Genomic DNA, 26,380 nt, shown 5'->3' on the forward strand with positions numbered 1-26,380 from the left:
ATGAGATGTGTTTAGAGGAATCTCCCATGTTGAGGCTGTTCTGCTTTGTACAGAAAACAAAACAAAAAAAACCAAAAACAAAAAAAAAGAGAGAGTGAAACCAGTATGATAGCCCAGTTCTTGCGCAAATCAGTGGGATGCAGAAAGGCCAGGTTCAAGTCCTAATCTGGTGAATATTTCCTGTCCAAAATATTCAGCTTTTTCCCTTTTGTATTTGCCTGTTCTCCCATGTGTGGGTAAGGTGACTGCAAGTGCTTGCAGGCAAGGCAGTCCATGACATTCCTGGTTTTGAATTTTCCTAGGGACATCGCAGGAAGAACTGGAAAGTGAGAAAGTTTGTTTTAAGAGAAGACCCTGCATACCTTCACTACTATGATCCTGCTGGAGTAAGAGACATTTGGTTTATTTCCCTGTTTGTTTTAAAGCCAATGCCTTGTGGAAGTATCTGAGTGGAGGATTTTCACGGGCATGCGTGATAGGGGAGCCCCAGCAGGACGGTAGGGCTGTTTGTGCTCACACGGCGTAGCCATCCTCAGGAAAAGCAAAGTGAAGGATGGTTTCTGGGGCTGCCAAGTCAGGGTGGCAATTGCCACCCAGACCTGGGAACAGGTAACACTGAACTGTGCTCTTATCTCTTACCTGTGATTAATTAGAATTAATGTATGCTCTCACCTGATTGAAATGAACTCGGTCATAAGTGCAGATGGACACAACAGGGACGTTTTGCAGTTTATAACCGAGGTATTTTCTGTGTCAGGCTGAGACACGGCATTTCATTTCTTCTCTAAGTCCAACAGGTCAGACCCCACCCTAAGAAAGGAAGGAGCATTGCCATGGGCAAAACCTGCCCCCCAAAAGCTGGCAGTCGGGTAGATTCAGCCCACAGGTTTTATCTCATCCTGCGTTGCTGCGGGAGCGGTGCCGTTGCAGGTTACAGGTGTTTCATGCCACGCTGTCCCCCTCGGCAGCCTAGACACGTGGAGAATCAACACCGTGGAGTTTCTGACCCCCCTGCTCCCAGCCTGCCGTTCCCTCTCCTGGCAGCCCCTCTCGAAGGGCTGAGCTGTCGGTTTATAGGGGTTGCTTCTTTGAAACTTCCGCTGACAAAAATGCATCTTCGCCTGTTCTTTAACTATCACTGTCCTGAAGTGCCCACGAGGCCAGATTGTAAATAAGGGTGTAGCTGCTCTTGCTGCTTGGTTACAATACTTCTAAGATCTACTCTTTTTCTAACTAACGTCCTTTTTCTATTCACTGTGACAGCAAAAGAAACGTTACAGTTGGCACAAGGCTTATCTTCCTCTTGTACCTTTGTTCAAGACATGCTTAACACTCTGCAGATCCTGAATTCCAAATCCCCAAACAGATTTCCTAATTATTTGTACATCTTCCCCTTATTGCACCCCCCGCTCCGTGTCACGTACAGACCGAGGGTCCCCTGGTTTCCCAGGTGACATACCCAGTCGGCAAATGTTTTTGTATCCATCTGGGAGCCGTAGCCAGATATTCACAACTGAGCAGTTCCAGAAGTGTTGCATTTCATTTTGATTTCATGTCCTCACTAGGGAGAAGAACCACTAGGAGCAATTCACTTGAGAGGCTGCGTGGTGACAGCAGTGGAAGACATGCCAGACAGTAAGGAACCATGTTGAATGAGCTGTGTAATACGTTTTTTGTACATTCTTTCAATCTGCCTGAAATCACAAGTGGCTTTTTACTCAGAAGCAATCCACGTGCAATGATTCCGTAATTTCTCTAGTAACTAGTCTCTCTGTTGCTGTCTTAATTACTGGAGAAGGACACTGTAAGGACAACAGGGTTTTGTCAGTTGTTTAGACAAGACTTGTCAAAAGGATGACACCATCCCTATGTTAGGATAACTGGCCTTAGACAGAGTAAGCAGAGTTTTCTTTTTTTAGTTGATGAATTTGTGATGAAAGCTTTACATTAGAAGTGGTTATGCCAACAAATTATTACTGCCCACGCTCTGTTCCCTCCCCAAATGAGAAGTTGTGGGAACAGCAATGGTTAAGCATTGCTGCAGGGAACAAGAAACACATTCCACATGTTCTCCTCTCCAGGGGAGAGGCCATCACACCCAGCAGAAAAGTCTGCTGGCATCTCAACACCTGCGTAGGCTTTGCCAGCAGGTATGAAAAGAACCAGGGATTCTGGATGTGGCATGACCTTGAACATCTTGGGTTTGGAGCTGACAAGGCATGGGAGGGTTTGGGGAATATGACCTGTCTGCAGGATTCCAGATCCTTCCGTGCTTGGAGATTGGTTAACCAGAGACTCCTGAAGGTGAAATGTGCAGAATTCACGGGTTGTTTCTCCAAGAGGGAGACCTGTCTCATGGGCTCCATCATGCAACCTGTCTGTGAAGGCCCAACCAGGCGCTGCTGTAGAAAGGAAAGGAATCCCCTTACAGCCTGTAAAGGGAGAAACGTTGTAAATGCAAGACTTTATTCTCTCATAGCTGACTTCCTTATTTCTTCCCCATAGCCAAGAAGTATGATGTTGACAACATCCTCTTTGAAATCATCACAGCAAATGAAATCCACTATTACTTGCAAGCAGCCTCATCTGCAGAGCGTACAGAGTGGATCAAAGCGATTCAGGCAGTTTCTAGGACTGGGAAATGAAGATGACCTGCCAGCGAGAAGACAGACAACTGAAATTAGTTGCTTAAAACAGGGACTTTAACATTTCACTGAGAGAAATCACTATCATCCAGAAAGGCATCCTAAGGCTCGTAGGATGCGGGTGAGGGTGGGTAGTAAGTTTTAATTCTATAGTGGGCACAAACAAACTAACATTTTTCCACTGGTGTGATGGTAATATTTTACTCAATGATAGCATAATCATACCTTTCCATGCTGCCACAGCTGATAGAATTTCACCATTAACAGGGGACAGAGTCATTGTCACTGACTATAAGCGAGAAACTCCAGTAGTCACCTACCATTCAGCCTGTCTCAGTATCTTCAGATATTTCAAAGTCTTCCCAAGACAAACTTGACACTTTCTTCTTTACCCAATCTTTTTACTGCTTGTTCACCTATACAAGTAATGCCATAGATGTAAGGAAAGAAATCCATTCACTTGGAAACTTGGTTCACTCCTTTATAATCCTTCAGTGTTAAGGAAGGGAAGACGGCAGGCTGCTATGGAAGGACCATGTGGAAAGCAAGTACAACTCAATGACAGTGGTATGAGGAAAAGTCCCTTCCCCCAGCATTTCAAACTCAAAGTGATCTCAGTTCAACATTTTTTCACCTGATTTTGACCTTTGCTAAATTTATCCACAAGAATCTGCCCTAGTGCCATTGTTTCCCTTCATTAAGGGCTCCAACGCAGTTGTTAGGGTGTCACGTACTGCTGATTTGACTTGTATGTGAGTTAAGAACCTTACAGGAGGAGGGAAAGAATCCATGGGTTGGTTACTTGATCTACTGGTTGAAGTGGTTTTGTTTAGCTTTTTCTTTTTTTTTTTTTTTTTTTTTTTTTAACCTCTAGCAACATATTCAGTCCTTGGTTCTGTGCCTTAGTAATATGAGAGAAACCTTATGCTTGCTGTAACTGAAATAAACATTATTATTTGACAGGGTCAGTTTATCTGATCAATCCTTATATTTTTGTCTGACTGTATCAAAGTCTTAACCTTTAAGCAGGACTTGAAAGTCCAGTTAATGTCAGATTCCGCACATAGGCTGTTCCTGATGCAGACTGAGTGCAAGTAAACTTCAAAACTTGTAAAACTATTTGTAGATCTAATAAGGTACCTTATTATCCTTATCCTTAAAAATTCTTATTTAGATTTCTTCCGTCTAAAAACAAATCTAAACGCAGCTAAAGCATCTCTTTGATTCTGCTTAATTATACCTGTATCTGAGCTAATGAGCCTGCAGGTCTTTTGCCTTAGTATTGCTTATCACAAAGCAAACACAGCCTTGCAGGGGCAGTGGGCTGGCAGGCACCGCGTCATCGTCATCGTGTCCATTTAAGACACCGGAGGCAATCAGCTCCTGGCAGGCATTTTCTGTATCTCATGCAAGCTGACAGAATCACGGAAGCCTGGTCTGTCCTTCTAAGGAAGGAAGACTCATGGCAAAAAGATACCCAGTTTGCTTAGCCTGCTTTCTTGATAATTGCTTTGTGGTTGCTGCTTTCAGAGTTCCCCAACTCAAAAATACCCTATGACACAGGAAAATAGAAAAAAAAAACAAACCCACCACACAACCAAACAGAAATTTACCCAGCTTTGCAAAGGAGGGATGCAACTACCAATTTTTAATAAAATGAAAAAGTTTTAGCAGTCTTTGACCTTGTCATTTCTCCCCGTGCCCAGCCAGGGTTACAGCTGCCCACCTATGAACAGTATGTCCTCTGGCAGATGGTGCTGGTCAGTGTATTTGTGGAAGAGCTCTGATGTTTGTACCAGACTGTGTCAACAGGGTCTCTGACACAGGTAGTTACTTTGAAGCTAGATCACAAGGGTTTGTAGGTGTCTTATTCTTGGTGGAAACAAGAAGATTGGAAATTTACGTCTGATGCCTACCTACATTTCCACCTATCAATGCTTTCATTTGTCTGAGACTGGTACTGGGAGTGACTCCAACTGTTCTTCCTTTCAGTCAGGTTCTCATGTACTCCTTGACGTCAATAACGAGCTCTACATCCCAGGGTGAATGTGCTCTAGCCCATTTCCAGACAAGGCCTGACAAGAAAACGAATACGTTTCATGGACCTCTCTTTCTCTCTGATAAGCTCTTCACAAGGGATGCGCTGGGGACCAGGGTTATTTTGGGGCTAGTTTTCACAGGCATTTAGTTTCCTAACACATGCCAGTGCTTTTGAAAATCAGAGTAGGTACCTGAATTGCCACCAGCAGCCTGACCTTAGAAACTGTGCAAGGGATGATGACAATCATCACAACCCTTGAACTGAGTCAGAAAAGTCGCTCGGGAGGGAGCTACCAGAGCTGAGACAAGGGGGTGTGGGCTACTGTCATAGATGTCTGTGTACAAGGGAAAAAAAATTAGTTTTACATCACTACCATTTCTAGAGGTACTAAATAGATCTTGTCCGAGGCAATTTAGTATTAAAAAGCAACTACGAGTCTGTCACAGATTATGAGGCCAGCCTAGTACTCAGAAGACATGGAAGGGAGGTGGCATGTACCCTGGGTACTAACCCAAGAGAAGAGAAAGCAGGCCTGGTGCAAGGAACTACCCATCGAAAGAGGAAAAACAGAAGAGCAGACCTTCATATGCCCTGCTTCCTCCATTTGTTTTCACCCTTTAACTATTTAAATCACGCTGCTTCTACGTACTCAGCACTTACTACATCAACATCAGTTCCTTTTTTACTTGTAACATGAATTAGTCTTTCTTCATAGAATAAAGGACAACAAAATAAACCATTGTGGATAAGGACTATATTTATAATGTCCAATTACTGTAAGACTTGTATGATCTACTATAAAAATCCTCTTAGGTTCGTGTTTGACTTACCACATCTTACAGTGAGGACTTTTCCCTCCCCTGGAACGTTCACTCCGTGCTTATTACAGTCAGGTTTTCAGGAATGTTTATTAACCATCCACCCATAAAAACACCCATGTAGACATGGAGCTCCTTTTGCCGTGGTTTAAAAGAAAACAGGACAAAGCAAACCACACACAGCAAAAAAATAACGTCCAGGAGAACTGCAACCACCCAACGAGCTTCCAGGTGTTAATTCTTGGTATAATGCTGTAAACACCACATCTGGAGGGAGCTCTGTCTTAGCCTGTCTCTAGCAGTGGTTTCCAAGAGCTGTTTACTTTCCCTGCTAAATGTTTTTAGAATTAAAAAACATTAGTATTATTTTGTTGCTAAATGTAGTTATTTTGGTGTGTTCTTTGCAGTGTGCCGTACTTGCTTTTTATTTGAAGGAATCGTTAACATAAAGTGTTAAAGGTTTACTGAAAATGTGGTTTTGGTAATAGAGCAGTTAATTAAGAAATCTTTAATCAAAGTTTGTTCATGAAGAGGAAAAAATAGTTAAGGTCTCTGAGGTATGATCTAGTGTATACTGTAAAATCTCTCTTTTAGACCAAGTTTTTTTTTGCATTCTTTCTTGCGATATTGCAGCTAATTCTTCAGTGCAGTAATACTGCTGCTGCCTTTGTCTTAGAGCTCACTTTGTTACAAACATTAAACACCAATTCTTTTTTTTTTTTTTCTTTCCTAATTTGTTCTCAAATACTTCAGAAGTTATTCTAGGTTTAAACTTTCTTCACAGAGTCCTGGATAAGAGCTTTTTATCTTTTTGTGATGCATCCCCATTTGTTCTGAGTTCAGGCTTGGGCAGCAGCAAAACTAAGAACCCCGAGAACTTCCCTGAACTAACCTGTTTGGTGAGGCCAGAAGTGCTGTGCCAGGGTGGGGGAGGTTGAATTGGCTTTTTTTGTGGGGAGCTTTTTTTGAGTGTGTACCATTTAAAACCGTAGGAGACTATAGGAGGAACTTTAAAAAGCAAAACAAGTAGGTAACAGTCCTCTGCTGGTTGTTGGTAGTCGGTATTTCTGGGGGTGCCTTCAGTTGGGGTTTTGGAAGTTGCATGTATTTTCCTTTGTGGACTGCGGTCTTCCCGTTGATGTGTAGATATTTTACTGTGCTCAGCGTGAACTTTTGTGTGCAGCAGAAGACTTGGGGTTGGGCTTCAAATTCCTGTCTCTTGTTTGGGGTTTCCTGCTGGGTAACTTGTGTGCTCGAAGTATTTTCTTCTTACCAGCCACCTTTCTTGGAGGAGTTTTGGGGTTCGACGGCTTTGGCAGCCTGAGAAAACTGCATGTGCCATGCAATAAACAGTGCCAAGTTCTTTAGCCCACCCACCTGAATTATTTTGAAGTAAATATATTACCTTGAGTTTGTCCTAAAGCAAATCGAAGTGGAACATATGTGCTCTCATGGGTTAATAATATGCCAGAATATGCAAGAGGTTCTTTTCACAAGCTAGGGTAACGTCAAATGCTGCACTGTTCGCACAGCCGCTGCTTTGAAGGCCTGTTTCAAGATCATACAGTTAATTACACAGCTGTATTATTTATCCCATAAGATGAGCGGTTCTCAGTGTGCAGTGTCAGATGTTAGCCCCGTTAACACCCAGAGGCAGGGTGGAAATCTCGGTCCTGCTCCTTGTGACCCGTGTCCACAGTGAGCCAAGGGGTCTTTCTTACCCTTTCTCTGCCGCTCAGGAGCAAGGTTCCCGAGTCTCTCTCTCCTACCTTTCTGTGTTACTTGGGTGACACCAGGGAACACCAAGAGGACTCAAAAAGCAAACGGCTGAGGCGGTGTCGGCGTTGTGGCCGGTGCTGTGCCAGATGACCTGGCCTGCCCACCGCACGTGGCTCGGCTGCTCGAGGGGGACTCGTTGCAATGCGGAGCCTTTGCAATGCTCACACCTGGCTTCAGCAGTCGCTGGATTGCAGCCTGGAAGAGGAGAGTGTCTTTTGCCAGCTCTGTGGAAGCAGCTTCAGTATTGGAATGAGACTTCATTCTGGCTGATCTGAAAAATGACCGTGGCAGGGAGCCGCCGCCTGTACCTATGCATTGTGTTTGTGGTGTGAGATGATGATATAATTGAATCTGGTGCATGAAGAATAATTTGAACGTGTTGACTTCATCACCTTTTGAAGGTATTTTAGGAATTGCTTTACTTCTTAAAATGGGTTGGTGTTCTGCAAGCCAAGCAAACAGAAAAATGCCCTTCAAAAATCTCTGACTGAAAACAAGGTTCTTCTTTTGTTGTTACACAGGAGGCTTGAAACAGAGCTTCTCATTTGGTTTCAAATTAAGTTTGTTTCTTTGTTTCCTGGATTAGAACATAGGACTTCCTGCTTTGCATTTAGAACCAAAACTGTGGCTCTCCATGCCTTGTTTCTGTTTCTTGTAGATTGGTATTTTTTTTTTCCTTTCAGTTTGGTTGAAGGGAAAGTAAATCTGTGTATGAAAGCTGAGGAAAATGCTGCTTTTCATACTTAGTTGGACTCCCATTGTAAGTGTAACAGGGTACAGTAACATCCTCCACCTTCCCTGCATAGACTCTGAAGATAGCAATATATTCTCCATCCCACTAAAAGATGACCGAGAAGGAGGGAGGAAAGGCATTGAAGGCAAATGCTGATGACACTGGTGGATTTTTTTGCTTTCAGCAGTTGAAAGGAAGGGAAATTATGTTAGTCAGTTTTAAAATTTTGCCTTCAGTATGTCTTTCATCAAAATCTTGAATATTAATAAACCAGAGTGATCGAGGGAGAGGAGGAGAAACTGGGGATCAACTAGTTTAATTAAAAAAAAGGCAACAAATCCCAAACTAAGACACCCCAATCTTCCCCCATCCTAATCCCCAGATATTTAAAAAAACACAGAACTTTCTTCCTAGTCTATTGCCATTAGCCCCTTCCTCTTTATCACATACACTAGAACAATCTACTGCATATTGACAATTATATAAATCAATGTATAATCAGTCTTTTCATGCACCTGCTTCCACATCATAAGAAAAAGTCTGAAAATCCTTTTTTAAGCACCATATCAAAAGAAAAACAAGACACAATCTCTTCTGTCCTTCATTGCTTCTGCTGTGTGTGTATGTAGGTGTCCTGCTCTGGAAGGCTTAAGTTGCTGTGTGTCTCCCTATAGCATGTGATGGTCAAAGGACAGTAACAAAAACAACACACATGCGTGAGATATTTTTGAATAATAGGAAGAGTTATTTATATCAGATTTTTAACACCTCTATATAGTGTTCTATTTAATAAAAGGAAATACTGCATCATTCTGGTACATAAGTGGCAAAATAGATTTGGTTCTTTTTTTTTTTAACTTAATATTTTTACTTAAAGGAAGTAAACTTTTTGCCCCAAAGTTGCATCTTAAATTTCCCCTTTCTCCTCTTCCCCCCACCCCACCTCCTTCTTCCTCAAGCTATTTTGAGGTGAACTTCCAAATCTCAAAAGAGAGCTTCTGACTCTGCTTTATAGGCATCATCAACTGAAACTCTGATACAGAAACTTAAATGCCCAGTGGCAATTCAGATGTTCCACAACACCCCATGTGGTCTTTAGTCACCCCTCCAGAACAGCAAGAACTTCCTCTCCACTCCTCGTACCTATTGCTGTGTATTGATGTTTGGTTACTGTATGGGTATCGGATGCCGTTAACAGTCTCTATTTAAGCATTTGACGAGCCCCAAGTGTTATTATCTCTAAGTACGTGTGTTGATACAAATTGCATGTTAGAATGACTTTAAAGAGCAGTGTAATTTAGTGGTAAAATTGTCTACAGACTAGTGATATTCAAAAAGAAAGGAGCATTAGAAAAGCTGATTGCTTTGGTCAGCCACATGAGATGAAACACGAGGCACCTTTCTGTTACCTGCTGTACTGTCAAATGGCTATATACTGCGTCTTGTGGAACCTAGGTGTTAGGATCTCCCAGCTAAATTAGTAGGAGATCTTGTTCTTTAGCATTGTGATAGAAAAATAGTGGAAGCTATTGAAAATGTTCCCTCAGTTGAACAGATGAGTAAAGTTATTCTGGGGCATTGTCATATTTTGTTTATTAGCTGTAAGATACTGCTGCTGCAAAAGATATTTTGTCTTTCTCAACTTTTCTTTTCTCCCCCTTTAGGATTAAAGGCTTAAGGTGGTTTGTTTGCCTGACATTTTCCTTCTGCTCCCAACTTGCTCAACCTATACGTTCAGTTCTGCCTTGGGCTCTGCAACAGGTAGCTGGTAGCATCTTGTGGTCTTTTGTATTTGGTGTTCTGGTATCACTGGGATGTTTAAAAGCAATATTTAGTGCTATGGCTGATCCATTATCAGGCATTACCATGATACATTACCAGTGGTGTCCTGTGGCATCTGGAGAAGTCTTTGTGTTCAGCTTTAAGCGTCTGGCATCTCAGCAACAGAACAGCCGGTGCAGCTGACACCCCTGTATGGGCCAAGGAGCTGCTGCTTGCCTGTTAAGATTTTCAAGGACTGTGCATTAAAACCAGCACGTGCTTTTCTAACAATATTTTAAAATGTGGATCAAAATAAGGTAATGTGGTGCCTAATTTGCATGCTCTAGCAGGCTGATATTCCCACCCTGGCTTTGTAAATCCGTGGTTGCTGGACATGGGTGGCAGTGTCGGACAGGACAATTCTGAGGAGTTTGTGGGGGCTGCAGGCAGCTGTGCTGGTACACAGAACTGTCCTCTTGGGTTTCATCTTGGTAGGTCCCCCAGGACCTCTGAGTTTCCTGTCCATCACCTCCCTCCTTCTCATCCTTCTAACCACAGTCATAGTTTGGGGTTTTTTTTGATTTACCAGAATAGCAGAAGTGGGTCTAACCCTTAGCACTGAAGCTTGAAAACCAACAAAAACCACCCCCACCCCCCAATTCTTAGTGTTGCTGTGCTGACCAGAAGCTTAAATGTTAAATGCAGCAGGTCATTTCTTCCATGGTTTTGGGGACAGTCTTTTCTGAACAAGCTATATGCTGAAAACCAACCACCAATGCTGCTCAGTCAGGATGCTCTTGGGGGTCTGATGTGCCTCTACCCAAGTTAATTTGGACAGAAAATAAAAAAAAAAATAACACTACTACCTCCCATCTGCACATCTTTATTACCTTTCTGTCAGCTCTGGTGGGCTGAAGCAGCTGATCCCAGTCCTGAGCCTAACTGCTCTGGCTAAAGCTGGGATAGCTTGGTACCTTCCAGAGATGACCTGGACAGAGACCTGAAATGTCAGTGCCAGCCTATCAGAAGAAACACTTCTCTCAACAAAATTAGCTTTGAAATTTGGGTGGTCTAATGAAGAAAAGCCTGTGGTGATTAAACTTCTCGTGCATTCTGTTGCATTTAGTCTGACTGTTAATGGCAATGGCCCAAAGCCACATCCTGCACCGTGATGAAATAAAGCCACACTATCAGCTCCTCCCTTCGAGAATGGAGCACTGCAGCGCTGGGTAGTTGCAAGTAAGGTTCTAACACCGCAAGCGGTTTGGGAAATACAGAAATAAAATACCGACCTCAGGGGACCTCAGGTTGAGCCTCAGTGCTGGGTATTTGGATGTCCAGCTGTGTGCAGCACCTCGGGACATTTTGTGCAGCAGGGGAACAGAAGCCTGGCTGGTTTAAGCCCATGTTGCGTAGTTGGGGTGTGTGGGTGGGGGACATCCTATTTACTCCGCACCGCACGGGCTCCACAGGCTCTGTCCAAAGACCTCTCTGCCTTAGGAGAGCTGGGCGGGCAGGACAGCCATGGGTCTGTTGGGGTGTCTGGGCGATGGGTGCCTCGGACACCTTTCTGCAGCCGACACCTCCTGAGTGGGAGGGTAAAAGCGGTGTGTGAATGCAGTGGGAAGGTTGTGGGGTTTGCTAAAGTAGAACTTTCCACTTCCTCAGAAACTTACGGGTAAGAGAGCAGAGCACTAGGGCAGAACGAGGGTTTCACCAGCCACCTAGGTGTGAGGATAGCTGGCGCGTGTCCTGGGCTTACACGTGGCCTTAGCTGCCAAAGATCCTCTTGGAAAGGATACCTATGTATTAGTGCTAATATAGGCACCAGTGTGATCTTTCTGTTGCTGGCATTTCAGGAGGTTTTGTTCACAGGTAGGGGGGGAAAGAGATGAGCCCAAACCAGCCAGTGCCACTGTTTGGGGGGATGGATGGTGCTGGGGTATCTTTAAAGGGAAGGGAGCACATCCAGCCTGCAGCAGAGCTGAGACACTGAGTAGGTGGTGCAGGGGCAGAGTGGGGTAGGACAGAAGACTAGAATTGATGTAGTGGAATCTCCAGGGGGAATTAAAACCCTTAAAGGAGGGGGTCAGAGTGGGGAGGGGAAGCAACTTTGTGAGAACTTGGTTTTTTTCTTTCAGTAATAGATTTTTCATGAGAAACTTACACGACGGCTACTTCACATTTAAAGATCCAGGCCTTGGCTAATTGCATAGCTGAGTGTTTAATTCCGTATGTGTTTGGAGAGGCACAGCCACCTGATCTGGACAGAGGCAGAGGCGTGACAGACAGCGATGACTCCTACACTCACACGAGAATGGGGAAAAGCTACAGCTTAAACGCAGAGTGAAACAACTCTGTGTTTAGATTTATACCAGAATAATTCTTCTATTTAAAAATTGTAGCCTGAGTCAAATATATGTGAACTGACAGCTGAGGGGCAGGAAAGGAGCAGGAAGAGGGGATAAATGTCTGGGAGTTACAGGAGGTAACGGAGGAGGCTGGGTGAGAAGGTTGAGAGACTAGATCCATTATTGTGCACTTTTTCTGTCTTATGATTAATAAATTGGGCATTCCCTAGAATGTATTGAATATTCCCTAGAATAAATGAGAATGTATTGCTAGCATTATTTTCTTCTTTATTAATATATATGCACTTTCAGCGCTCTTAAAGTCAGGGTAAAAGATACTGTGAGCAGGGAGTGAGGCAGCAGCACCTGCAGTGTAAAAACTGTTGTGCTTGGGTGTGGTGTTTGTGTATTTATTTTTTTTTTTTAATTTGAGCTAGCTAGATATGATCTTAGAGCAGAATGGGTAATAATAAAGGAAGCAGTGTTTGCAGTTCATTGAGCTTTGTGCTACACCCACTGTACTTAGCAATGCTCTTTACTCTGAGTTACACTTCAGCCATGTTTGGCAGCAGGGTGTGACAGCAGGAGCTTCGGGGAATTTTGGATACTGCATCCCTTTTGGCTAACACAGCAGCTGTCCCACAAGAACCACATCCGCTTTTCTGGCAGAAACAGGAGACGTTGCGCATCTTAGTGAAACCCAGTGCAATGGGGTCCTGATGCTGGGACTAACGCTTACCTATAACGAATAAATTACAAAAGATGTAGAAGAAACATTACCCAGTCATCGCATCATGTCATGCTATGTTGATGAGAAACTTGTCTCAATTAGATACACTACTCATGATTTCGAAAAAGTACCGGTGCTTAGGAACTGAAAACCTTTTCTAATAGGAGAAGATGTAGGAGGCTGAGGGGAAGTGGATCAGTTTTGATGAAATCTGTTGAATGCTCCAAACCAGAAAAGGGATCAAGTAACATACTGTTCTTGGAAGCATTTTACAACTACCTGTTTCACCCAGCTGTTCTGTTTCTTCCTTGGCACCTGCAACAACCAGCATGTGAGCCCAGACACTTGCAACAGAGTAAAAAACACTAGGTATTTTCACCAGATATTCTGCAATGGTTAAATAATTGTGAGAAAACAAAAATGCCCAAGTAAGACGCAAGTTTAAATTAACGGTTTGTTTAACCACCAGCATGGTCTGCATTTTCAGAAGTAAAATGCTCTGCTGCTCCAAGTGTTATTAGGCCCCGTCAAAGGGGAGGGCTGGACCTTATTTAAGTAAACTCCGTATCTAGTAAGGGCCTGATTCAGTGCCATTGAACCTCATGTTCATGACAGGACACTTCCGTCCTTACGTTGCCAGAAGGTCCTTTGCCAAAGTCTGCAGCAGTTGATTTGAGATCACTTCATGTTGACCACATTTCATAAGCATGGTAGAAGTCTTCCTCTAGAAAACTGATCCCAGATTGGTGTGACTGATTTTTGTCGGGGTGCCTCAAGCAAAAGGGACCTTCCCAGTGTTTTCCCACTTACTTTGCTGTTTAACGCAAAGTAAATAGGCAAAGGTGGTATTAATAAAGGTGGTATTAATTAAAGGTTGTAATAAATTGGTTTTGTGGAAACTTGTTACATTGAGTAACAGGACTGGCATTTCTTTTTCTACTAGCAGCAGCTTTTAAAGGGCTGCTCCATCACGAGGGGAGCCAAATACCAGTGCTGGTAAAGCAGAATCTGAGGGATGGGAGATCATCATGTAGGAAAAAACTAAGTTTCTGAATGTGTTCTAGCCTGACTACAAAAATATCTGAAGTTTACTTTATTCTGTGTATATATATATATCTATCTCTAAGGTGTTATCTCACATGGGTATCTTGAGTTATTTTGTTTGAAGGAGTAAATTTTGCTCTACTTGTCACACAAATGACTAAAGTGCATAGCTAATGGCAGAGAGGGTGTTAGTTACATGGCTGCTTCAGCCCTGCCCGGTGCCTGGATCTGCGAGTCCTCATCCAGAAACCCCACAGCTGCGCAGTGGTAGCGCAGCGCTGCTGAGCTGGGGATGTTCAGCTGACCCTGAGGCCGCTGCCTCATCCTTTTTTTTCCTTTCCAGGGTCTGGATTTGTCCTTTCCCCAGCTCGCCTTTGTGGGCTCTCATGTTGTGCTGCTGATAGGAATCACTTCAAGTCAAAAGTCAAACACAGTTTTTTTTAGAAAAGTAATCTCTTCCAAAATAAAAAGTGCAAACTGAAAGTACAATCAACATCTTTACAGCCAAATATTAAATGTAACAAATATAAAATTACAACTAAATATTTAGTCTCACTTAGAATTTTACAGAAAATTAATCAGATAAAGTGCAAATAATAAAAAAAAGACACAATGTTATTTTTTTTTAGAAGCTTTCATCATATGTTTGCAAACACAACTGATACTGAACGGCAAAATATTTACAGTTTGGCAGTCTCTAAGTTGTTGATAGGAAGTCCTTGAGCTGGAAGAACCAACACTGGTTTCTCATCTCTCAAGTTCTGCTTCCAGGATTTCTCCCCACGTGTCAACATCCATCGGATACATGCTTTTCTCTGGTAAGCTGTTTTGTGAAGGAATGTTGCTGTATTTCCCACTCAGCCATTCTTGCTTCACTTTGCTTTTCCAGTAGTTTCTCAGTAATGTGATCTGATGGAAAAACAAGACAGCTCAGATCTTGGAAATGAACTGATCTAAGCTGCATACATTATAGGTAAGTTTTGCATTGGAAGAGTAATGCTAGAAAAAGGATGTGTAACATGTCTTTGGGTATCTAGACACTAAGCCCAGGAAGGTGCACTGCTGCCAAAAAAGAGACTTGGTCTACTTTCAACTTTTCTGTTCTAAGCTGGGTGGAGAATTCCTTCTTGCCTCAATTCTTTGAGGGTCAAAGATTAAAACCCTAAACCAGGAATTTATCTTACTCCTTAAAAGAGGTGCCTTTCACCTCCTCTCCCTGTTTAGGTTATTTGTGACATTGAACTCTTGTTCGGGCTCTTAATGCAGGTTGGCTGGATTCTTCCCTTCAGTCAGGCTTTTAGTGCAAGAAAACACTGGCCTGGTGTGTTTGTGGCTTCTGCTTCAAATCCCCTCCAGTTAAAATAGAGAATCAGTGCAGGGAGTCCTGAAGATTCCTGCAAGAGTTGTAAGATCTGTGCATTCTGAGGGCAACCACTACCTGCTTGTGACTTCGCTTCACACTGAAACACCTCTACTGAAATGTCCAGAGTCCAGAACTGGGGTGCTTTTGCTGCTGCTTATCTCTTCACTCCTCCACCACCCCTCTGCTCTCAAACACAGCTGCTAAAATGAGGTGAGGATCACTCTCTAGGTGGTCTGGAGTACTAACTGTGAAACCACTTCTTTCCTGATCTACCTCAGCTTGCAGGCTGCACTCGACAGCGATAGATCTTCCAGCATGTTCCGCCCCTAAATTCTGAGAGCAGCTGTAACTGGGGGTGTATGGGGAGAGTTTTGAAATAGCTTCTCAGAGCTCCTGCTTGCTTCCTTTTCTCTACCCCAGTTTTGGTTTGTGGTTTTGTTTTTTTTTTTTTCTCCTGGATGCATGTCGCTCAAGGTATACTGCAGCAGAGCTACCCAGGATGAATTTCTGGGAAGTTACTCCTCACCAGCAGAACCACCCCCATGAAATACAACCAGAAGGCACACGCTGTCCCCTCCCAGCCCTGTCTAGTGGGATGTGGCTTCTCCTCCATGTCAGGGCTGTGCAGACTTCGACATGATGGTTATCAGCACCGTGATGGTTATCAGCACCAGCCCGTGAGGGAGGAACGAGGTGCGGTCCTGGGCTGCGGCCAGATGTGGCCCTGGGTTCAAAGCAGGGCAGCTTGCTGTCATCCTTTGGTTGGTTTCCAGCCATCCAGCCGCCGGGGTGCCCTACCCAGCCACGCCACCACTGCTGTGGCGCTCCCGTCAGGCCGTTAGGCCAGGCGGGTGAGACGGGCTGATGTCCTTTCTTTCTGTATTTTTAGTGGCAACCCCTGAAGCCTGGCTGCTGCCGAGGTGACCTCAGTGAGGTGACATTTACCTTCCAGGAGTACCCGCTGCCACGATCGCCATCGATCTCCCGCTGGCAGACGGCCCTGGCGCTCAGGCAGTGGGGCCTCCACAGCCCGTCGTCGCTCTCGATGACGCGATGCCAGCCCTTACACGTCACCGCGGCGTGACACAAGCTCTCAACGTCCAGGTCGCTGAAAATCTGAGAGCTCACCTCCGGAGGGAGGACAGCCACGAAGTCACCCCTTCCTCCTCCTCCTCCTCCTCCTCCTCCTCCTCCTCCCCGTCCTTCCCCCCCCCGCGGGTCCCGCGGCGGCCAAGCGCTCCCCCTCCATCCCCGCGGCCTCAGGGCGGGGCGGGCCACCTCCTGTCACGGCGGTGGCTGCAGCCAGCAGCACCCGGGCCCGCTTCGTCGCCCGCCGCCATGTCCCTTCGCGCCGCCGCCTCACGCCGCAGCGGCGGACGGGTGGGTGGGTGGTGGGCGGGGTTGTCCCTTCCCCGGCCCGCAGGGGGTGCTGGGGCGCCGCGCGACGTCGTTGCGTCATCAGGCGGCGCCCGCGGCTCATGCGGGCTGCGCTCCGTCCCGCCGGCGGCGGCCGCTCCCGGCCCTGAGGTGAGGCCCGGCCCGTCCGTGCAGAGCAGAACCGCGGCCTCCCGCTCCCAGGGTCCCGGCTGCAGCCTCGCCCCCCCCCCCCTCGGCCTCCCGCTCCCAGGGGCCCGGCTGCCGCCTCTCCTCGCCTCGCCTCCCCCCCCCCCCCCCCCCCGGCCTCCCGTGAGGGGAAGGGTGCAGGTCGGAGCTGTGCTGCAGGCAGATACCTTCTCCCCCCTCTCCCCCCAGGCCAGGGGCCTGTTGTGCCTTGATTCACCGCCTCTAGAGGGGCACAGGCTGGAGCCCCGGGTCCGGGCTGGCACCATCGCGGGGGGAGCCCCGGCAGCACCGAAAGCTCCCGGGAGGCACCTGGGGGGGCCTGGCTGGAGGGGGCAGGGCCTGGGCGCTGGTGGTTCTCGCCGGGAGGCGATGAGCAGCTCGGCTGGGCAGCCAGGGCCTTCCCTGTAACGCGGGACGCTGAGGGGGGCGGCAGTGGCTCCCGAGGGGTGCTGTGCAGTGAGTCCAGCAGCAATTAGGCGTCCCATCCATACACCCCATTCTTCCTGCTAGTGAATTGACTAGTGGAAGGGCAGAGTGTTGAAAGAAAACTAGTTGCAGTTATGGTGCGCTTCGTGACTGAAAGGCATTTCAGACAGGGCCTCTGAAGCTTTTAAACCCAGCAACTGAGTACGTGGTGTCAGCGCTGCAGGCTGGCAGCCTTCCATGAGTGAACTTGCCAAGGAGTGCTGGATTCGTTGGGCATCTGACCCTGAAAACCGTATCTTAACATTTCCTAACTTTTAGTATAGAATTACATTTTGGGAAGGTGCATAGCTTCACAAGAAAGCTGTGATTTCAGCTTTCTCAAAGTTTTGTCATGGCAGTGACTAGCATAAATTCTGTGCTTAAACATCAAAATGCTACAGTAGTGGTCAGCAGTGACTGGAAAACATTTTGTTCACAATACTTTCAGTTAAAGGCAGAAAGGCAGGCATGTTTATTTCCTTGATAAGTTGTTGCAAGAGTGTGTTGTTTTCAGTGTACAAGTGCACCAATGGAAAATTAATGGCATTCAGACCAACTTCTGTGTTTGAATAAAAAGTACGTGTTTACATTTGTGATGAGTTTGACTAGCTAAAAATGATTTTGATTTCTTAGAAAAAAATTGGGAGGCTGGTACAGAAGAAGCACCAACTGCTTATCCTGTTGAGATGTCTTGTAGTCCACTGTTAATAGAGGCAGCGTGTTCCAGCTCTGAGATACAGGGAGCCGCAAAAATGAGAAAAAATGATGCTACTTCCAGATGTTTGGTGAGTGCTTAATTTTTTAATTTAATGTTTGTAAGCATGTGTTGAAAATTAAAAAGGTGTTGCATGTTTTTTTTATTTTTCCTGAGAATTACAACGGTCAAATTGTGAACTCAAGATATCTGTTGTTTTATTGATTGGGATGTCATACTATACAAGTATATAAATACATTTCTATTGTGTATTTCTGTTTATGATAATTACGCTGCAGTAGTTCGTTCTCTCAAATATAAAAAAATTGCCATTGCTACAAGAATGTTTTGAACTAACAATATTGTAGCTGATTTCAGTACTACAGAACAAAGTCCAGTTCAGTCGTGTGGTCTGCATCAGTTACTGCCCTGTCAGTACTTGTGAAGGTCCAGGGGAATGAATGGCTGTTCTTCCAACCAGCCTAGAAGCCTCTAAAATGTCTCTCTGGAGAGCCTGTAGTTGCCCTGTAGATACCTTGTGCTGCCTGTAAATAGTGTCTGTTTATTGTGTCCTAGCAGCCTGTTTCATTTGAGTCGTACAGCTGTGATGGAGCTGTGTTGTCAAGATCCATTACAAACACACAGCTAAACAACCAACCCTCCAGTTTTTCTCTGGTAGCCAGCATGCTGTCCAGCAAAACAGAGTTTTCAAAAAAACCATCTTTTGCTTTTTGAAAATGTTACCAAGTCAAGTGGCTTTCAGACGGTCTGATAAATAGTGTATGGAGCAAGTGGGATTTTTCTTAGATCTTCTGTTGTGTATCCAGCTAGAAGGGACACGTTGGTCAACATCATTGTATAGTAGATAATAACTACATACAACAAATGAAGTATCAGCCTTTACTGTAGCTGAGATCCCTGGATGGCTGCTTACCTTTTAGTAAGTAAAGATTCAAACTGATAGCATTACTTGCAGTAAAGAAATATGTGTCGAACATGACTTTGGTATATTTGCATTGTTTTTGCAGCCAAGGTTTAGAGTGTGGTTCATTTCTAGAGAAGTAAGTTGAAAGAAGGGTAGCAAGACTTTTCTGGGTTTTTAGTTGGTTGGTTGGGAATTTTTTTTTTTGACAAATAAGTGTTTGTTTGTTAAACCTGCTGTTTGTGTTTACCTCTACATGTGGAAACTCTATAGCAAGGTGCTGGTAAGGCTCTTCTATGAAACTTAAGTTTGTAGCCTTTCAGATATTTACTCCAAAGGTCTAAGGAGGTTTTTTTACTGCATGAAGGTTTCTATAGATGTTGTTTTTTCTGAGTGAGGGAGAAGTGTGGGGAAAAAAAAGAAATAATTTCAGGCAATGGACACCATCCAAAAAGTAGGTAGTTGTCCAGGCTGCATTTGAAGGGCATAACTGGTACAAACTTGTGATCTATTTTTTCCTCCCCTCTTTTGTAACTGGGAAAAGGTACTAAACAGTAAATGTTTTTTCAGGTTCCTCTTTCTGGCGATAATGAAAGCAAACCATCAAAATCTATTCAAAGAAAGAGAGTGCTTCCATCTTGGATGCTGGAAAGAGACCTCCTGGTTCAGAGGATTTCTGAGCCTCTAACGGAAGGAGGTAGGTTTGCAGTGTAGTACGTTTGCATACCAATATATATTTATGTGCTTTGATATAACTTTAATTGTAATGGTGGTGGTAGAAAGTATTAATTTGTTACTTCTCTTCCTGTGCTCCATGCCTGGCAGCCAACAGAGACTGACTTCTGCCTCCTTTGTCATCAGTCCTGGGTGTGACAGAGCTCTTTCTGATCAGTTGGGTTTCATTCTGGTGGGTTTTTTTGTTTTGGTTTGGTTTGTGTTTTTTTTTTTTTAATGCCAGGTAACATACTCTCTTTGGACAGCTGCGTGTTGGGAGCCCTTTCCTATAAACTCGCCTGTTTTGTTTACCGTGCAAATTGTAGGTAGCTTCTGTACCTTTAATTCCAAGCCTTCTCAACGTTTTAAGTCACTCATGTATTGCCCTTCTAAAGTGAGATTCTTCTGATTTCACAAGTTTTGCAGGTGGGGTTTTTTGGGTGGTGGTGTGTGTTAGTTTTTGAGCTGTGACTGAATCAAACTTGATCATTTAGTCCAAAGTTACTTCGTAGAAGGAGTAATTCATCACAGCGTAGTAGTTTCTTACCAATATGAGGCTAAAATAATATTGCATTCCCTCTTGTTTGTTGTGCAAAAGGAAACTGCTGAATGTACGATAAACTGCTGCTGCTGTGTATCAGCGGTAGCGGCAGCAGAATACTGTGTGAAGTTACTATCAACGGGAGACACAAGGGTGCCGCTTTGGCACAATCCCAAGAAAATTTGCTAGCGTGTCTGGCTTTAGTCCTGGGAGCTTGTGAAGACTTCTAAAACTGCCACTAGACATTCTCTGACAAACTTCCGGCAAGGCACTTACTGCTCTGATGGCTTTTACCACGGGGACCAGAGGACTCAAGAAACAAGAGGATGATGACTACGTACATTAATACTCCTCCAGAATTTCTGTCTTTCTCTGTACTGAAGACGGCGTGCCCCACCCTGCTTGCTGTTCTGTGGGGAGGTGGTTTAGGTGCTAACTGCTGAGTTTCCTTCGGTAGTCAGTCTTCAGTGTATGAACTGTGGCAGGCGGGTGTGTGTCCGCTCCTCTGTGTCCGACAGCTAGTTTTTTAATGCCTCTCTTTCCACCTCCTGTTTCTGCCGAGGTGGTGTAATGCCCAAGCAGGCCCGCAGAAGTGTTTCATGCGGTGCCTGACCGATTGCTTCTTACATCCTATAGTAAATGCAGGTGTCTGTATAGATTGACCTGGGCCATTGTGGCTTAAAGACATTAGTTGTATGCCATTGATTACCCTGCCTATTCCTTTCCTCAGAAGCTAATTTTGAGAAAATTAGAAGAAGCAAAAGAAACTTTACTTTTTTTATTATGATTTCATTTCCCCCCCTTACTTCCCCTTTCAAACTCTAGACTGTTCCCTGCTGGCTTATTCCCTCAGATATAAAAATTGCACGTACCAGAGGACCTCTGCTGACTGTCTTTAGTCCTGCGCTAGCGTGATTGCTTTCTTGCGTTTGGAGGGGGTGTATGTGTGTAGGGTGAGGGGTTTCGTTTGTTTTGTCTCCGCAAGTACTGTAATTTTTGATATGTGTGTGTATCTAATGTTTGTTTCAAAGGCTGAATGCTTTGGTCAGGTAGCTGTAGAGATTTGAAGCTGTGTGGGCCAGGGACACCTGTGTGCTGTTGAAGGCCTGACCTTGGGGGAGCTAGGGATATGTATGAACACTACTGGAGCTGTTTAAAAAACCCCTATGTGAGGGAATGATTCTAGTTTAGGATGGGCTGCTTTAATAAAACAACCGATCTCTTCTGCAAATCTAAAATATTTCCTTAAAACTGTGAAACGGTTTGCATCTTTCTAAGGTGATATTGGGTGGGAAGGTAGAAAGGTAGAGAGTAAATCTAAAAGGCTGCCCCTTTTTTGTTTTTCTTCTCCCCCTGTCTGTCTTCTTACTGGGAAGGTAACACTGATTTGTGATTTTGAAGTCAAACATTAAAATTTGAAACATTCCTTGCTTTGTATACATGACTCTGGCACATGGCTATTTTTTGAAGGGGGAGAGTTTTTGAAGTCTTGCAAAATGGCATCAAGTATTTTCCTTCTGCATGCGTTTTGCAGCAGATGGAGCTGTATGGCCCTGGCTGTCTCCCAGCTGTGTATCCAGAAATACCACTTCAGGACAGAGATCTTGCGGTTTTCTGAGCTGTGAAGCTTTCCAATGGGAGGCACAACGTTCGCTGTCTTTCTGTTGGTTACTGGCCGATGAAATAATGGGCTGTGATGTGGGTGACTAGGCAGGTGGGCATACCCTGATTTTGCCGTGTCCTAATTGATGTTTGTGTGCATAAAGTGGTTATCTGAGGTGATAGTAACACAAAAGATCTGTGGTAAAAGTTGTCCTTGGACCGAGTAGTTTACTGATCCGCTCCTATTGTGTAAATGAAATTGTCAGTGGCACTGATACATCAATCCCGAATATCCTTTGCCACATATTTATTGTTTTCCTCCAAATTTGCCCCTCAAGCATCTGTTTCATTCTAAAATATGCTTTTTATTCCTGTAAGCAGGAAATGAAAAATGTGTGGTTGAAACGGCACATGCCCAACGCTGCTATTTCTCATGCTTTTTGCCCAATGTTCTGCTTCAGCGCAGATGTAGATTTCTAATGTGGTCAGGATTTCACTGTAAAAAGTTGCATTCCAAAAGAACCCTTTTGTTTTTCTTTTAAGGTAGTAGAATGAAAAAAGGCCAAGGGAGAGGAGGAAAAAGTAATATGGTGTCATTAAAACCAGAAGTAAATGTGCAGCAGAAAAAGAGATTAGCTTCTGAAGAAACTGCAGAGGATTTTGAAGGTGAAGAGCAAGATCAAGGGAAAAGGAGCTGTCTTTCCATGCCTGTCCCTTCATCTCAGGTAATTTTTTGGCTCAGGGAAGAACCGTGGTATTTCAAAAACTGAGACTGTAGTTCACAGTGTGGTGTTGAAGGCTGGGTCTACGTGTGTTCTGCTTGTAATTTGTTGTTCAACAGTTGTTTTGAAATGCCAGTCCATTGGAGAGCTCTATAGCGAGGGTGGTGGAAGCCTTCATGAGACTAGGTTTTTTGCACTTCTTCCTTGGGATCTGGAACTTTGGCTCCCAAAGTTCCACAGAAATACCAGACTTTTCAGCTTTACAGCAAGAGGCTGGTAGACATGGGCCAAAGTACTGGTCCTAGGAGTGGCTTGGTGTGTGGTTTCTTTCTCCGAGAACCTTTTAGGGGTAGGTGATGGTATGACACTGATGTAATGTGGTACTGGACTTTGCCCAAACTCGTGCTGTTCTCGGTAAAGTTTTATGGTCAGGGAACGATGGTACATGGCGTAGCAACTGCTGCGTTTTGAAGAAAGGTAGCATGGAGTGTGCTTATGCCACAATCTCAAAATCTGAGTCAAAAAAGAAGGAAAGACAAGAAAAAGTAATCTGAAATCCAAAATGCTCTGTGGCAATAAGTGAACAGACACTTCAGCTGGTCAATCTCTGTGTGTCCCCAAATTACAGCTGCGTTTATAGGCAGTGAAATGCTGCTAGTAATGAAAAGAGGAGGATCGTTACCAAAGTGAAACAGTATTTTGGTGAGAGCAAACTGAGGCTTTCACTGACTTTTCCTTTAAGTGAACAGCCTGGGGGAGGTGTTTCTAATCTCTAGCATTAGAATTGCCTGGATCTGTTCTAGGATCTATAAAACACTTAAAATACCGTTACTTGATAATGCTTTGTGGATTTTGACACTGAAAACTCTTAGGGTTTTGTTTTTTAATTAAATCTTAAGGTTAGCTGAAATGAATTACTCCTGGCGAGCGTACCCTTCGGGATAGTTGGGATATAAAGTAGTGGCTCTTTTTATCTGAAGAAGTGTTCTGACTTGTGAGCTTGTATGAAGCCTTACTTATTTTCTCCTAATCATTCTAGAAATATTTCTTATCTGAAGCACAGTGTACTTGCCTTCAGAACTTTGCAGAAAAAATAATAGGTTAGTTCAAGCACAAGTAATAATCTTAGAGAGCTCTAAAAGACTGGAATTTTGATATCAAAACCAGAATCACGCCGCTGCTGTCATAATGAAGGCAACTGAGAAAATGTAGTGTAGGGTAGGAACTGAAAAGATTCTTAGTTCTTTTAAGTGCCAGCAGCCACCAGATGGCAGAGAGGTCACACACGTGTCATAACGAGTGCCAGTAGCGCTGTTGTCTTTGGTTTTCTTTGATTCCAACCTGTTTTTTAACTAGTCATCATCATACCTGTGGAAGTGTTTAGTCTCATTACATACAATACAGGCATGTAATACGTAGTATGAAGTATGTAGCAGAGAAGTCACAAGTGGAAGTGGCAAATTAGAGTCATTTAGTTCTGCTTTGCAAATGAAGGCTTATTTCCTAAGCGGCAGTTGTTTACTGAGCCTTAATTTGGGAGTCTTAATAAAAAAAGTCACCTTTGTCTCCAAGCCGACTTACTAAATCTGCTGCTGTCTGGATCATTTGATACTAATTCTGACTTTGCCCTTTCTTAATCACACCGCTGCTCAAATGTAATTGCCTCGGGTTTTGGTTAACAGTTTATGAGGCTTGCATTGAAAGGAACAAAATCAAATAGGTAACTGCCACCTGATTTTCCAGCTCTGCCAAACACATCCATGTAAACTAAGTATACATCTCCTGGAGGAGGAACTTAGATCATAAACTGTAGAGAGCAGAAACTTTTGAATAGTTTGGTAATGTACCAAAGTAGTTCAGCCTTCGATACAGGTCTGCTTCTGGGTGACGTCTCAGTTGTTGGGACAGTACTCTTGTCTTGGTTACGTATCTCGTATCCTTTTTCTAAAGCACACATCTCTTATTTTCAGCGTACGTGTGTTCCAAAATTTAAAATACAGTATTTGTCAAAAGGGAAATTTTTACTTAATGGTGTCTACTGACAAACTCTTTTATGATTTAGAGTCACAAGCTGAAGTGTTTAAGATTTATTGGGGTGGGATTAAGCTCAAGGTATGTGTCATGAATTCCCTGTATCTCCTGCATATAGATAAATATATATCTTCCATCTAGCTTGCTATTTAAGGGATTGAAATTGATTATTGTATAGGAGGGTACGTTCTTATAGAGGCTACTGTATCGTCACATGTATAATCCGCATTCCTTTTTCAGGAGCAGTACTTCTAATCAAAAGTTAGTTTAAACTGAAGTCCTTGGACTATTCACAAACGAGGTGGTGAGAGAGGAGCCTGACCGTGTCGTGAGGGAACTGAAGCTGAGGACAGGAGCTCTAGAATAAGTTTTCCTTTAAAGTGCGTGTGTGTTCTGAACTTGAGCCTTTCATTCAGCAGGTGTATTTAGCAGCTAACTTGAGTTTGGAAAGTGGAGTAGAAGATTTTTAAAGGCTGGACCAGATGATCTTTTGAGGTCCTTTCCAACCTGGGCTCTTCTATGATTCTCTCACTTTGAAAACAGGAATGATGAGGCGGAGTTTACCTTAAAGCTTTTAATTCTGAAGAGTGTACATTTTCAGGTCCTTCAAAATGTAACCTTGTTCCACAGAATGCATCTGGATTTCCTCTTGAGAATACCATGAGAAACATGGAAGGAAATGGCAAGACTGGAACAAAAACCCCTGGAAGTTCTCTGGAAAAAAAAGATAGGCAGCTGCATAGTAAATTGTCTAAAAGAGTAGGTCAGATCTCCAGTAAAGAAAATAGAATTGAGGAAACAGAAAACAAAGAGCAGATTACTGGTTCTACAAGCCAACAAGCTGACTGGGGCAGGACTTCCCAATCTTTTGGTGCCCAGGAAGGGATTCTTGAGCCTGATGCAAATCTGGATTACAAGACTGAGATTTCTGATTCAACCAGAAGTGCAGATACTTCAGAAAGCTCCAAACACAACAAGCGTAAGAGGACACCTTGCATGTATGGAACAGGCTGTTACAGGTAAAGCAAAAATAAAACTAGCTTAAGCTGGCTTGTTATTAAGAAGTACTGTGTTAGCTACAGAAGAGTAAACAGTAAAGTGGTTACAAGCTTTGATTTGAAAAAGATCTTTTGGTAAACAGGGGACTGATGAGAAACCAATGGCATAACAAGAATTCTAAAAGTCTAAGAGGAGGAGCCAGGATGTCTTGCTAACTGCCAATATAACCTCAACAAGGGATGATTTACTTCAGCAAATTGAACAATGCAGTGTCGTAGGAAATAAGGAACAAAGGTCCACTTTAAAAAGAAAAGAAATAAACCCCGCTGTGTGTAGAGTACATGTACCAGCAGGGAGAAGAGATGTAAATGATTGAAATGCCCAACATAGACCCTGTAGGCTTATTTTATTAGCAGCTGAAATTTTTATGAAAGATGAAGTTATTGCATGCTTTGTGATCTGAATATTGAAAATACCTACTATTTGTTATCCCTAAATAATGAAGAACTACTTTTGTTATAACTTGGCCAGTCTGCACTTTTGGGTTTTTTTTAAAGCATTCGGTCCCCCCTTAAAACCCGAACAAGACACACTTATAAACTCCCTGTTAACCCTTATCTGGTCAGTACCTTTACCTGGTCAGTGTCTTTGGTGATACTTCAATTGAGGGACAATATATTATTTTTTTTTTTTCTGCTACTCATATCCCCTCGATTCACGGTGAAGGATCTGTCATACAGATGTTTTGTGCGCTACAAAGGTTGCAGCGAAGTTAAAAAACTCCAGTGCTGCATGCCTGGTCTCCTGCTAGTTCTTTCTGCCCAGGAAAGGTCTGTAGTGTGGTGTGTTAATGTATTGAATG

The 26,380-nt window shown here is 43.8% G+C and overlaps 3 protein-coding genes across 6 annotated transcripts in view; 2 read left to right on the forward strand and 1 right to left on the reverse strand.

Moving 5' to 3' along the window:
• PLEK (pleckstrin) overlaps nucleotides 1–3,605 on the forward strand; it is a 19,111-nt gene extending 15,506 nt beyond the window's left edge. The window contains exons 7-9 of the mRNA XM_005232996.4: nucleotides 303–386; nucleotides 1,566–1,635; nucleotides 2,506–3,605. Of these exons, the coding sequence (XP_005233053.1) occupies nucleotides 303–386; nucleotides 1,566–1,635; nucleotides 2,506–2,645 (294 nt within the window). The 3' untranslated portion in view covers nucleotides 2,646–3,605. The remainder of the gene's footprint in view (nucleotides 1–302; nucleotides 387–1,565; nucleotides 1,636–2,505) is intronic.
• On the reverse strand, nucleotides 3,469–16,745 carry FBXO48 (F-box protein 48). The gene is made up of 3 exons (XM_055810460.1): nucleotides 16,629–16,745; nucleotides 16,211–16,546; nucleotides 3,469–14,811 (listed from the first exon to the last, which is right to left on the reverse strand). Exons 1-3 carry the CDS (start codon nucleotides 16,743–16,745, stop codon nucleotides 14,650–14,652), a joined length of 615 nt encoding a protein of 204 aa, XP_055666435.1. The 3' UTR covers nucleotides 3,469–14,649.
• APLF (aprataxin and PNKP like factor) overlaps nucleotides 16,717–26,380 on the forward strand; it is a 26,031-nt gene continuing 16,367 nt past the window's right edge. The window contains exons 1-5 of one of the 4 annotated variants that reach the window (XM_055810000.1): nucleotides 16,717–16,792; nucleotides 17,927–18,078; nucleotides 19,480–19,606; nucleotides 22,310–22,491; nucleotides 25,150–25,538. In XM_055810000.1, coding sequence (XP_055665975.1) covers nucleotides 17,980–18,078; nucleotides 19,480–19,606; nucleotides 22,310–22,491; nucleotides 25,150–25,538 — 797 coding nt within the window. In that variant the 5' untranslated portion in view covers nucleotides 16,717–16,792; nucleotides 17,927–17,979. Of the gene's footprint in view, nucleotides 16,793–17,926; nucleotides 18,079–19,479; nucleotides 19,607–20,050; nucleotides 20,654–21,541; nucleotides 21,879–22,309; nucleotides 22,492–25,149; nucleotides 25,539–26,380 lie in introns of those variants that run through there. The other 3 variants (XM_055809999.1, XM_055810001.1, XM_013295616.3) reach the window with 3 other exon arrangements.

The sequence above is a fragment of the Falco peregrinus genome, chromosome 7 (assembly GCF_023634155.1).
Source record: "Falco peregrinus isolate bFalPer1 chromosome 7, bFalPer1.pri, whole genome shotgun sequence".
NCBI classification, from domain to species: domain Eukaryota; kingdom Metazoa; phylum Chordata; class Aves; order Falconiformes; family Falconidae; genus Falco; species Falco peregrinus.

Bases quoted from the DNA above. Each gene is read 5' to 3' on its own strand.
- FBXO48 (XM_055810460.1), bottom strand. From the start codon at position 16,745: ATGAGCCGCGGGCGCCGCCTGATGACGCAACGACGTCGCGCGGCGCCC. The intron at 16,547-16,628 runs GTGAGGCGGCGG...CCGCCGTGACAG, and splicing joins CACCCGTCCGCCGCTGCGGC to GAGGTGGCCCGCCCCGCCCT. The intron at 14,812-16,210 runs GTAAATGTCACC...TTTTTCCATCAG, and splicing joins GCAGCGGGTACTCCTGGAAG to ATCACATTACTGAGAAACTA.